Consider the following 12,885-nt stretch of genomic DNA (forward strand, 5'->3'; position numbering starts at 1 on the left):
ATTAATTAAAATTAAGTCATATTTTAATTTATTTTACTTTGAGCTTCGCAATGCACATAATTTCATAATTCAAATTCAAAATTTTACCAGAAAAATAATTTTGCCGAAATTCAAAGTATACCCCTAAATTTAGTTTTTCATATTCTTTTCAAATGCAAAATCCATTTAAAAAAAATTAATATACAGGGTATTTTTTTGGGTCGGAACATTTATGCAATATTTTTTAATCCGGACCTGGATTTTTTATAATTGTAAATAAATTAATTGATTGGACACCTAAAAGAATATTTGCGTGTTAAATATAAAATCAATATGCAGTGCGGTTGACAAGTTGTAAGCTGTATTTCAATTTTTTTCTACTTAGAGCTCTCGCAATTCACATAATTTCAGAATTCAAATTCAAAATTTGACCAGAAAAATGATTTTGCCGAAAATTCAAAGTATACCACTAAATTTAGTTTTTCATCCTCTTTTCAACTGAAAAATCTATTTTAAAAAAATTTAATGTACAGGGTGTTGTTTTTAGGTCAGAACATTTTTCCAATATTTTTTAATCCGGACCTGGATTTTTTACAATTGTAAATAAATTAGTTTATTGTGCACCTTAAATGATATTTGCTTGCCAAATATAAAATAAATATATAATGTGGTTAAAAAGTTATGAAACAATTAAGAAAATGGCAAAATACATAAAACATTTGTTATTAATGGAGTAAGACCCATTAAGTAGAGTATTTTTAAGACCGCCTAAGTGTCCTCTTTCTACAGTTAACGTATGTTACTTTCCCAATGAAACACCCTGTATTACCAACTAAGCAGACTCCATAGCTGTTTACAAAGACACGAGTCCCTCCAAAGGGAATTAAACCAAGACAAGCTAATGTGTATGCTACAAGCTAATGTGACAAACCGCAGGTGATACGTGGGGATAAACTCCGTATGTGGCAGTGTTAAGTGCGTGGCCCAAATAGGTACACCTCGACACAGACAACACTACATAGAATGCATGTATTATCCAAAATGTCGTTTGTTGTCGCTTCAGTGAAATTAGCCGTTTATTCTGTAGGGTTAAATATTTACTTTATAAGGGTAAAACTTTAAAGAACTAAAGAATAGGGTAGTAACCAACTTCGATAAAAATGTACCAAAATTTTTCTTGCAAAATTTCGACACCTGGATTTTTAGTTAAAGTGTGCCACATTTTGTGCAAGTGTGCAAGGTTTTATTTGAGACGAATTTAATTTAAGGGAGATAAAAATTGACTTTAAATAAATACCGCTTTAAGGGAATTACTGCGAACGTAAAAAAAATAGAAAGAAGAAAGTCTTACAAATAAGTTAATGTAACAGATATCTAATATGTTGGCAATTGAATATTTTGCAGATTTAGAAAAATTTTAAAAAATTAAGAATTTTATTCATGAAAAAATTATCAGTGTTCAGTTTTTTTCGTAGTGTTCGTTCACTTATTAAAAGTCTTAGGCTGTGGTCTCCAATACACGCTGTACACAGCCTACGGCGTCTATTGGATACCACCGGCTAAGTCGGTGCTCACTTCAATTCACCCCGTAATTTCAATTTGTTTTAGAATTACTCTTTTTTTAACTATTTTCGATTGTAATCAATTCTAATCAATGCTTTTTTTCTCGATATTGAATATCGAGTATTTTTAATAATATCGAGGCAACAGTATCGACAATACAAGAGTATTGTATTGATTTCAGGTAATTAGTATCGTATCGTATGTATTGTATCGGTATCGTATTTATTTTCGATACAATATCAATACAATGTCGATATTTTTATCGAATATCGTGAAGCTCTAACTACAGATCCTACTCTCTTACCATTCTTCATTAAATTTAACGCCTCGACAACCTCGTCTCCCAGAGACATAGAATATAAAACAACGTATTCAGTATTATTTTTTTAATTAACACATAATATGTTCTCCTTACGTAAAATAAATACTGACTTATTAAAATTATTTTACAGGTACGTAAACCAAGAAAATTTGGAACATCGACTGGAAATAATGCTGTCTCGTAGAGCCGTTGCATTGGCGCAAGCTCAACAACATGGACGGGTCGACTGCGTTGGAGCCTCGAAAGGTCTTTTCTTTGGATTGCTCATGCTAGTGGGATCTTTAATTTGCCTGATTCTCTTCTTTGTACTGGTTTCGAACAATACGTTTAGAGTTTTGGCAGTCTACTTGGCTGAAGTATCGCATTGTGCTTTATTGGTGTTGAGCATTATAGCCATATTGATTGGATTTATTAGGTAAGTATTGGTTACAATAATTAAGTTTTGCCTTGTAAGATGCATACAGAGTCGGTATTTTCTTATCGATGGTATGCGCCTTTAATAAGAGCAGCAAAGAGACATGCATTTATTATACATTTAAAACGGGTTAGAAGATATTGGGCGGCCGAAGTAGGAAGGGTCACCAAAAAATTTCGCGTTGTAGGTATGGCTTTGTCAGACAGCGTTGCCGAATTTGGAAATTATCAAAAGAAAATATTAAAGTAGAAAAAATAATATAGTTAACTTTTTGTAAACAGATATAATAAACAAATTATTTAAAAATAACAAAATATTGTTTTCACCCATTTTAAAAAAATGTGAAAACGTTGAATTATAATTCAACGTTTATTTTTTTACTTATATTTTTCTTTTAAATAATTTGTTTAGTAGATGTACTTATTTGTTCACAAAAAATAATATAGGTACAGTAATGAGTGCGCTATTAAGAACCGGCAAAATAACGCAAAAGATGGAAAGCATAATACGTTGTGAATAAAAAGAGATGAAACTAATAGAGATGTAAAATTATCGATAGGAACCTATAAATTTACATAACATTACATAGTTTCGCACCTTTAGACATATCTGAGGAGTATAACAAATCTAACCGTGACAGGAGAATTTTATAAAATTCTAAATGTTTTCTGTCACAGACGTCTAAAGGAGGGAAACTATGTACCTGATGTAATGTAAACTTATAGGCTCTGAGCTTCGCTGGTGTCGCTCCTAGCGGTTATTAATTCAACTTTTACTGGTAATTTTTAAATTTATTATTTAATTGTTATCGCTTAATATTTACAACGCTAAAAAGTAATTAAATTGTAATAGATTTTTTTAAGATTTTGCTAATCATTTTGACGTTCTATTGATGAAATATTAATTTCTTACTTCGGATACTTTCACAATTATCATGTAGATGACGCCAAGATTAATTTATAATTACATATTACAGAACATTAAAAAACGCAAATTCAGTATTTAAAACGTAAGTATATTTAAGGTAAAAATATAAACCACAGCTTTGATCAACAAATATTTTTTATAATTAATGTTTTTAATTTTAATTTAAAATTAATCACTTTGACATTTATGTCAAATTTCCGGTAAACGTTTACAGACTTGTCACTACTGGCGCTCACGAATTTATAAATATCCCCTGTATGTACGAGCTCACAGCGTATAGGTTCCTATCGATAATTTACACATCTACTAGTTTCATCTCTTTTTATTTCACAACGTATTAAGTTTTCCATCTTTTGCGTTATTTTGCCGGTTATTAGCGCGCTCATCACTGTATTATTTTTTTTCTACTTTGATGGATAATTACGCATGTCTGTCTCTCGCAGAGACTTTGTAAACACAACTTTTCCGTCATTAGATAAGACAGGACAAATGATCTGTATGTCGAATGAAAGCTCATTACCCAACGATCTTATTAAGGTGAGAAATTTGACCTTGCACTTCCAGTTTTAGAGTTGAAACTTGAAGTACTATTTTAAAGTCGCCCAATAAATATTATAAACGACTTATTATTGGACGCGCTTTAGCAAGACGAAAACCATTATATTTTCCGGCTTTGTGCAAGTCTGTCCGTCCGTCTGTCTATCAAATTTAACTCCTACGTTATTAAAACACTCAACTCCGGTAGCGAGATAATATAGCAGGAGACCTGAAAGCTACGGGCGTGGAGAACTGGACAGAGATTGTCTAAGACAGAGAAGAGTGACGGCATGCTGTCGAGTGGGCTAAAACCCACGAAGGGTTGTAACGCCACGTAGTAAGTATGAGGTGTCGAATTAAGGATGGTATTAAAGCTGAGAAATTGGACTTCACACTTCCGGTTGCAGAGTTGAAACTGGAAGTAGTGTTTTAAAGCCGCCGAAATAGTACAAGCGACATATTATTCGATGCGCTTTAGCAATACGAAGACAAGGTATCAAATTAGATCTTATAACCCAAAGATGGTATCAATTGCAACCGGAAGTACTGTTTTAAAATCACCGAAATAGTACAATACATTTGTTTTCGTCTTGCTAAAGCGTGTTAAATAATATATTGCTTGTATTAATTCGGCGTCATTAAAACCGTACTCCCGGTTGTAACTCTATAAACGGAAGTCCGAGGTCAAATTTCTTACTTCTAATGCCATCTTTGGGTTATAAGCTCTCATTCGACACATCATTTGTCATTCTATTTTTTTGTCGGACGGACCGACTTGAATAATACCGGAAGCATCTTGCTATGGTGCGTCGAATAATATGTCGCTTGTACTATTTCGGCGACTTTAAAATAGTACTTCCAATTTTAACGCTCAAACCGGAAATGCGATCAAGTTTCTCACTTTAATAACATCCTTGGGTTAAGAGCTTTCACTCTTACACCTCATTTGTCCTTCTGTCTGATCTTATGACGAAAAAGTTGTGTTTACAAAGTGTCTAGGACAGAAAAACTTGCATAATTAAAGTAGAAAACATATTATATTAATTTTTGTTAACAAATAGTGTAGGTACTAACCAAATTATTTAAAAGAAAAAACTAATAAAAAAATAAACGTTGAAATATAATTCAACGTTTTCACATTTTTTAAAATTGGCGAAAACAATATTTTTTTACTTAAGTTTTTTTCTTTTAAATAATTTATTTATTATATCTGTTTACAAAAAGTTAAATATATTATTTTTTCTATTTTAATATTTTCTTTTGATAATTTCCAACTTTGGCAACACTGTCTGACAAAGCCATTACCTACGACCCGAAATTTTTTGGTGACCCTTCCTAGTTCCGCCACGTTCGACCGTCCCACATCTTCTAACCCGTTTTAAATGTATAATAAATACATGTCTCTTTGTTGCTCTTATTAAAGGCGCATACCATCGATAAGAAAATACCGACTCTGTAGATACAAGTTGGGGCATTAGTGTGATAAAGTCCAATTACTCGATTGGCATAAGAGATATGAAAAAAAGTTATTTAGGTAAAAGTTGGGGTACAGATAGGCCCATAATCTAAAAATATTTTTAAATATACAGGGCCGCCCGTATTGACAGGGTGACACCAATTTATGATTTTTTTTAAATGGAACACCCTGTATATTTTTAGATTTTTTGATTCTCATCGACAGGGCCGCCGCGACCAGTGTGCAAAGTGTGCATCGCACACAGGCGGCCAACAATAGGGGCGGCCACAATCAGGCCACTGATGATACTACTTTTTTTAAAACGCAAATAAGTTCAAATAATTAAATAGTAATGTTTCAGATAATTCTAATTCTAAAGTCTAATATTCCAAACAATAATTATTATTATTATTATTACCTAATAATACTAAAATGCGCTTCATTTAACATTTATAGTGCTTTTTTTCGCGAATCTAAATATTTTTCTATTATATTAGATTGTAGCCCAGATATAACGCACGTAGAACAATTAAATAACAATAAATTATTGTAGTAAGATGTGTTTCAACTTCAATGCCAGTTCGGTTATTTTTTCTCCTGAAACTGACGTAACTGGACAAGGTCTCTTTGAATTTATAGAGAATAAACTTGAAGAATTAAATATAAATATTATGGATAATATGCGTGGACAGGGTTACGATAATGGAGCCAATATGCGTGGTAGACACATTTAATTGCAGAAAATCCTCGAGAGAAATATCCTCGATCATTTGTTATTCCCTTTTCTTCACATAGTTTAAATCTAGTGGTGAATGATGGAGTAAAATTAAGTTTTGAGTGGGTGGAATTTTTTAATACTGTAGGTACAGGAACTATATATATTTTTTTCTTCTTCGAATATTTGAAGGAAAATTTTATTAAAGCACCTTCCAAAGTGGACAATAAAAGCATTGTTGGACATGCGATGGGAGAGTCTGATCGATGTAATCGCACCATTAAAAACCCAGATAAGTAAAATATATGATGCTTTAGAAGAATTTCAAAATGATAACAAAAGGGATATGAATTTGGAAATTCAATGGATAAACATATTCAATTGTGAGAAAGTGTATAAAGCCCTTACAGGCATAAACAGCTCGTAGACTAACATTAGTGCAACCGATTTATATGAAGAAATTAAAGCTATTCAACCATATGTTACCGCAGAAAAACATCCTGGTAATATTCTTGAATACATTTACGAAATAATATTATATCAACATTTCCAAACTTAACTATAATCGTACGTATATTCCTAACTCTACCCTTTACTGTAGCTAAGGGTGAGCGGTCGTTTCAAAACTTAAAATTATTAAAAATTATTTGCGATTTTCAATGAAGCAAGATAGACTTTCTGCATTAGCAATGTTATCTATCGAACATGAAGTGTGTGCGACATTGGATATTAAAAACAAAGACATTGTCAAAAATTTTCCCGAAACGGAAGCCAGAAAAGTTTGTTTTTAGTTTCTTTATGTGTTTATGTTTATATTATTCACGGTTTATTTTAATTAAATGGAAGTTTAAATTAGGATATACAATATACATATAATGGGCGTTGGATCATGGATATTACTCAAATTGTTCAAGTATTTATCTATTTACAACTTATTATTGTTATGTATCTTCTGCACATTTTTTTAAATAGGTACTAGTATGTACATATTTCTAAAGTGTTGGAAGGGGGGCGGCAAATATTAAGTTGCACACGGGCGGCCAACATCTCAGCGGCGGCCCTGCTCCTCGATGCCTTCTTTCATAAAATATATGTTTTATAATATTATACAAGGCAATTTAAAAGATAATTAATTACATTTCTTTGTTAATTTTGTAGCAACATTAGCACCCTTAGAATTGTAGTGATTTGACATCAAAATTTCTATTTAAGTTCAAGCGATTTTTAATATAGTCTACTATTCTTGAACATTATTAGTAAATATAGCGAAATGTATAAGGTTAGTATACAGGGTTGTTCGAAACTTCGGAATTAGTGAAAGTTCGCTATAATTTGTGAGTTGTTCGTGATTCTTTAAGCCAAACATTAATTGCAATAAAAATTACGTGAAATTTTATTACGTAGCTTTGAAAATATTAAATAAAAAATTATTTTTCGAAAAAAAAAATACAGTTTAATCTAGAATAATCCTTAATTTAATAATATTGGATGACATATTTATCAAATACCTACTTACCTAGTTAAGCTTGTTGGTGCGTAAAATATTAATAAAAACATGACCTAGTTGGCTATGACGCTAAATTTGCTTAAAATTTGTTATTATACTATTATTATAGTTCCAGTTGCTTTTTACCATTACTAATATGAATTTTTTCTAATAAGGAACTGATTAATATGTTTTTGTGCTATAACTGTATAACAAAAATGTGCTATTAGCAATAAGAATTTATCTTCAGCAATTTCCTGATAGACGACAACCAAGAAGAGAAATTTTTGAAAGTTTACTTGAACGGTTTCAACGGACTAGACACTTACATTACGAGCACGGTCGTACTTGGCACTTAGATTACGAGAAAAAACTCATCAAACAAAAACTATTGTAAATGAATAAAATGGACTAAATAATGTAATCCTTAGTGTCACTGAGGATCTGCACGTTAGTACAACCGTTCTCATAATCTAAGTATCTAGTCTGGTGAAACCGTTTTAGTATACTTTCAAAAGATTCACTTCTTGGTTGTCGTCTCAGAGAATTGCTGATGATAAATTCTTATTGCTAGTAGCACATTTTTGTTATACTCTCTTAGTACAAAAACCATATTAATCAGTTACTCATCCTAAAAATTCGTACTAGTAATGGTAAGAAAACTACTGGAACTATAAAAATAGTATGTCAAATGTTTAGGCAAATTTAATGTCATAGCCAACTAGGTAGAATATTGTATGTTTTTATTAATATTTTACGTACCAACAAATTTAACTACGTAGGTATTTTCATATGACATCCAATATTAACAAATTAAAGATCAGCCTAGATTAATCTGTGTATGTTTTTCGAAGAATTGTTTGTGATTGAGTAATAATCTGTTCTTTACCCAGTTATTTATATTGTCTACCCCGCATATGCGTCTGATTTCCTGACTTCTTACCCTGTCCTGTACCTATTCCTTTTCCAGCAATCCTTCTTAAATCTTCATTTCATTGGTCTCTAGATGTCTTTGTGTTTTGCTTGTATCTGGTCTTGTTTCGGCCGTGTAAGTCATAACTGGTCTAATAACTGACTTATATATTCGAGCCTTTGTTTCCCCTCTTAGGTGTTTGTTTTTCCAAATTGGGTAGTTTAGGCATCCGGCCGTTCTACTGGCTTTAATTATTTGGTATTTTACCTTTCTTCGATATTGTTGTTGGCTGATATTAATTCCCAGGTATTTGAAAGTCATTAGTTGTTGTATAATTTTTTGATTGTCTAACTCAAATTTGCATCTTATTGGTTCTTTGGATATTACTAAGCTTTTTGTTTTTTGGGCTGATATTTTCATATTCATTTCTTTTGCGTTAATGTAGTATTCGTGCAGTAGGTCGTCTTCGCACTCTGCTACTAACACGGTGTCATCAGCGTAATAGAGTATTTTTATCTCTCTATCTCCCATTTTGTACCCTATTTTTTTCTTCACTTGTTTTATTATTTGGGATATTTCAACGATCTAATTCATGACTCATTGACTCATTGGCTTCCTATTACAAAACCATATCGGCTCTAAATTTACTTCTTAAATGGTATACAGTTTAATATTTACTCCAAAAAATATTCGGTTAAATATTAAGAAGAAAAAATATTTATAAAAATATCAACCGGTAACATATACATTCAGATTAAAAAATATTATTTTATATTTTTTTAGGGTAAAGTCTCTGAAATTTAAGAAAGAAGAACAAAGCGACTTAAACGACATTCTGTTAAGAGTATCAGCATTTGGACTATTTTTGTATGCAGTTTTTAGTGTGATCGCTGGTCACCTTAATGCCTTTTCCCAGGAAGCTAACTTACTTGCAATGGTTACAGGAATTCTTGTTGTTTTACAGGTAAGTACACTCTCTTAGATTACGCAATAATAAATATCCATAGACAAGTCTATCTGTGAAAAATCATTGATTTCACGTACAAATCCTATACAGATATTTGAAGGTTCTAAAAAGTAAATGTGTATGAGGGGTAGCTTTTGACAGATCCGTGAATTCCTACGTCGAAACTGGTCGACGAAACTGGGCCATGTTAAAAATATTCAAAAAGCTAAACATTCCCAAGTACCAGAAAACGTATCAGAAACATGCCAAATTACAGCGGACACAGACATATCTCAACTCTCAACGGTTGGTATTTCGCGTTCTGAAAGACGAAAAGTACCATCCGTACAAAATTCAGTTGCATCAAGAATCCTACGAAATTTATCCTGGTTGATGTATGCAGTTTTGTGACATCTTGCAAGATTTATGTAACCGCATTCCACAATGGACCACGTTTTAAAACAAACTATGTTTTCTGATGAGGCTACATTTAAATGGCTACTTAAATGGTTTAGTCAAAATGGCAGCTTAATATTTTTTTAAAACGCTTTTCTTTAGTTCAATCGTTTGGGTCAAATCTTAGACGTTAATTTGACTGCCTTTTCTTCAATGCAAATGAATGAAAATTTGCAGACATATGCATTCGCTGGAACAATACACGAATAGTTAATGAAAACTTTTTTATGTTTATTAATTGTTTAAGTAAAAAAACGATTTTAATGAAAAATGCTTAAATTCTCTTGTTTTCTACAAATTGGAAACTTGAAACTTTTGCAGATTGTAGCTTATTATATGAACTATATATAATTTCACTTTTTACGTTAACTGTTTACGTTATGCTTCATAAATAAACAATAAAGTTTCTCATTTTTTGCCGACTCCGACAACTTTTCATGTTTGTACATCATGTTAAACATCCTAAGCGGCGACGATTTTGAACGCTCATATCTTTGTTTATATAAACATCGGCGCTTATTCGTGTCAAATTTCAATACGATACGAAACAAAACTTCAACCAAAACTTGAATTCAAAAAATTCGTGCTTTTAACGTAGTGTTAGAAAAATCACCGGTAGAGGCGTTTCGTGCTACAATTAACATTAGAATTCGTAATTAACAAAAAAATAACAGGGTCTACACCGTGCAATAGCAAAGCATTAGAAGAGATGGAAAGACTGCGAAAACTGTAATAGGTGTACCTAAATAATGATTTTGATTTAAGAAATGTATGAAGAAATTACAGGAAAATTACAATGTATGTATCAAAAATAAATGCAAAAAATGTGTCTATCATAAACATAATTTTTAAACATGACGATATATTTTAATGTTTGAAAAGTGTAAGACTAAAAAGAAAAAAATAAAAAATATGAAAATAAAATTAAGAAACGCTTTTCTTTAGTTCTGAGTGGCTAAAATTAAAAATAGTATAAAAAAATCAACTAAAAATCAAAAAATAAAAAAATTCAAACTCGAAGGATTATTCGAAAAAAACTGTTAAACAGATTAAATATACAAATATCTCACACATTTGTTAAAAAATTGAAAAAATCTAACACATTCGTTAAAGAAAAGCGTGGGGCGCAAAAAGTAAAAAAAGTAGTTATCCTCAAACCGTTTATTCGACGAAGACACGCCCCACGGTTTTCTTTAACGTTATACGCGTCCCACGAGAAATAATACGTTAGAAAAAACAGGCAACCCACAAAATGGGTCATTTTTGATGTGTCGAATTTTCTAAACCTGTTGTCCGATTTAAGTGAGTTTTCTAATATGTTATAGCCTTATTCTTTAGCAATATCGCTGTAATAATATTGTTGCTAGACAGGTAAATTGATTGTATACCGGGTGTACCAATCAAACTGTGTATTTTTCTCAAAGTTCACCACACGCTGTGGAATATTCTAGCATATATAAAATACTGAAATGAAAACCCCACTATAGTCTCAGTTCTTAACATTCTCTTATTTGATTCAGTCGCTTATGTCGGATAATAAAAAAGTTAGGTACTTTAAGGGGTAATTCTGCAAGAAAAAATAATGACTGTTTGCTTTATAAACATATTATGTCCGCAAATGCTTCGTTTCTGAGATACGGGAAGTTGAATTTTTTCTTACAAACTGACGAATTATTTATTGCTCTAAAACCAATTGAGACATGCAAATGAAATTTGGTAGGTTTTAAAAGGTAGTTTACGCATAAAAGGTAGTTATTGCGCATATTATGACATATAATTAAAAATTTTATATTCACCATTGGCGTGCATACGGGTCATATGACCGGGTAATAACTCATAAATCAGCGCTACTTGTTTTTTAATTTTTGCAAGTGGGGGGAGGGGAGCAGCTCAACAGGGGTCTAGTGAACAGTGAATTTTAAATGTTATTTTAGTATTGCCTGATCGTTCACGAAAGAATGTACTGCCCCAACAAACAGGTTTGAGCCCAGTTACGTGATGATTACGTTAAATTTACGGCAAATTTCAACGAAAACGTAACTCGGTGATTTATGACGGGAAAAAAACGTATTTCAGTGCCAAATCATTCACCTATATATTAGGGCTTTCTTTATACATGTTTGACATTAGAAATAATATAAAATCATAATGACGAATATAGTACATGTTTTTTAAAATAGGTGTGAATGTCGGTTTACATCGCAAAGATACGTTTATTTCACGTAATAATCACGAAACAGAAATAACTTCCTTTGGTTAAATTTTGAGAAATATTTTGGAAAACAAAATTTTACAACGGTGTTGGTTAAATACGTATCGCTTGAATTTTACTCACTGTATTTTATGGACGTCGAAAAATTAGATGTATTTTACGTAAAAGTAATGTAAATAACATAGGCGTAACCAGGGGGTTTTGGGGGTTATAACCCCTCCCCATTGGGATGTACTTTGAGCTTTATATGCTTAACACCATACCCCTCAGAGACCTTCCAGTAGTTGTAACCCCCCTTAGGATCATCCTGGTTACGCCTATGGTAAATAATACCAATATTTCAACAAAAAGTTTATGATTTCTCTTTTAAAATCATTTAGCATAACTATTCAAATCCAACCTTGATTTGACGCTATTTTTTTCTTTAAAAGTATCACAGGAGGTAAAATTATGAAAGTATCACAGTTGAGTCTAATTTTCAAATCGCGCGCGGTGATTACGTACTACCAAGCCTTTCTCCTCCTTAAATACTATCACGTGACCACGGTACATGATTAACATAGTTGGTTCGAAAACCAAATTAATCGATTTATCGAATAATACATACGTTTCGATAGGATTATTTTTTTTATATTATTCTGGTCTTGAAATAGATTTTAAGTAAGACCAATTAGTTAATAGTAGAAGAAATTTAAAAACAAAAAGAAAATACGTAATACTAATTTAAAGTAAGTAGAATATAGTTTAACTATAATTTAAAAATAATCGATTTTTAGAGTCGATGATCATAACCACTAATATCAGCTTCTCACAACAAAAAGTGAAAGTGAAACGTGAAGAGCTTTATTTCCTTCGTTTTATTTTAGGCGGGTTTATTTATAATAATGTCTTCCGTATTAACGTTTACCTCACTGCTCGAGGGTTGAAGTGCCGATGATGCAATTAGAAAAAAACAAGA

The 12,885-nt window shown here is 31.6% G+C and overlaps 1 protein-coding gene across 7 annotated transcripts in view; it reads left to right on the forward strand.

Annotated features, from left to right (window-relative positions):
- Window positions 1–12,885, forward strand: part of LOC114329935 (proton channel OtopLc) — a 329,038-nt gene that overhangs the window by 299,412 nt on the left and 16,741 nt on the right. For all 7 annotated transcript variants that reach the window (XM_028279211.2, XM_028279210.2, XM_028279216.2 and 4 more), the window contains 2 exons: window positions 1,995–2,279; window positions 9,097–9,277. In XM_028279211.2, the coding sequence (XP_028135012.2) occupies window positions 1,995–2,279; window positions 9,097–9,277 (466 nt within the window). The remainder of the gene's footprint in view (window positions 1–1,994; window positions 2,280–9,096; window positions 9,278–12,885) is intronic.

This window comes from Diabrotica virgifera, chromosome 4, assembly GCF_917563875.1.
Source record: "Diabrotica virgifera virgifera chromosome 4, PGI_DIABVI_V3a".
In the NCBI taxonomy this organism is placed as follows: Eukaryota; Metazoa; Arthropoda; class Insecta; order Coleoptera; family Chrysomelidae; genus Diabrotica; species Diabrotica virgifera.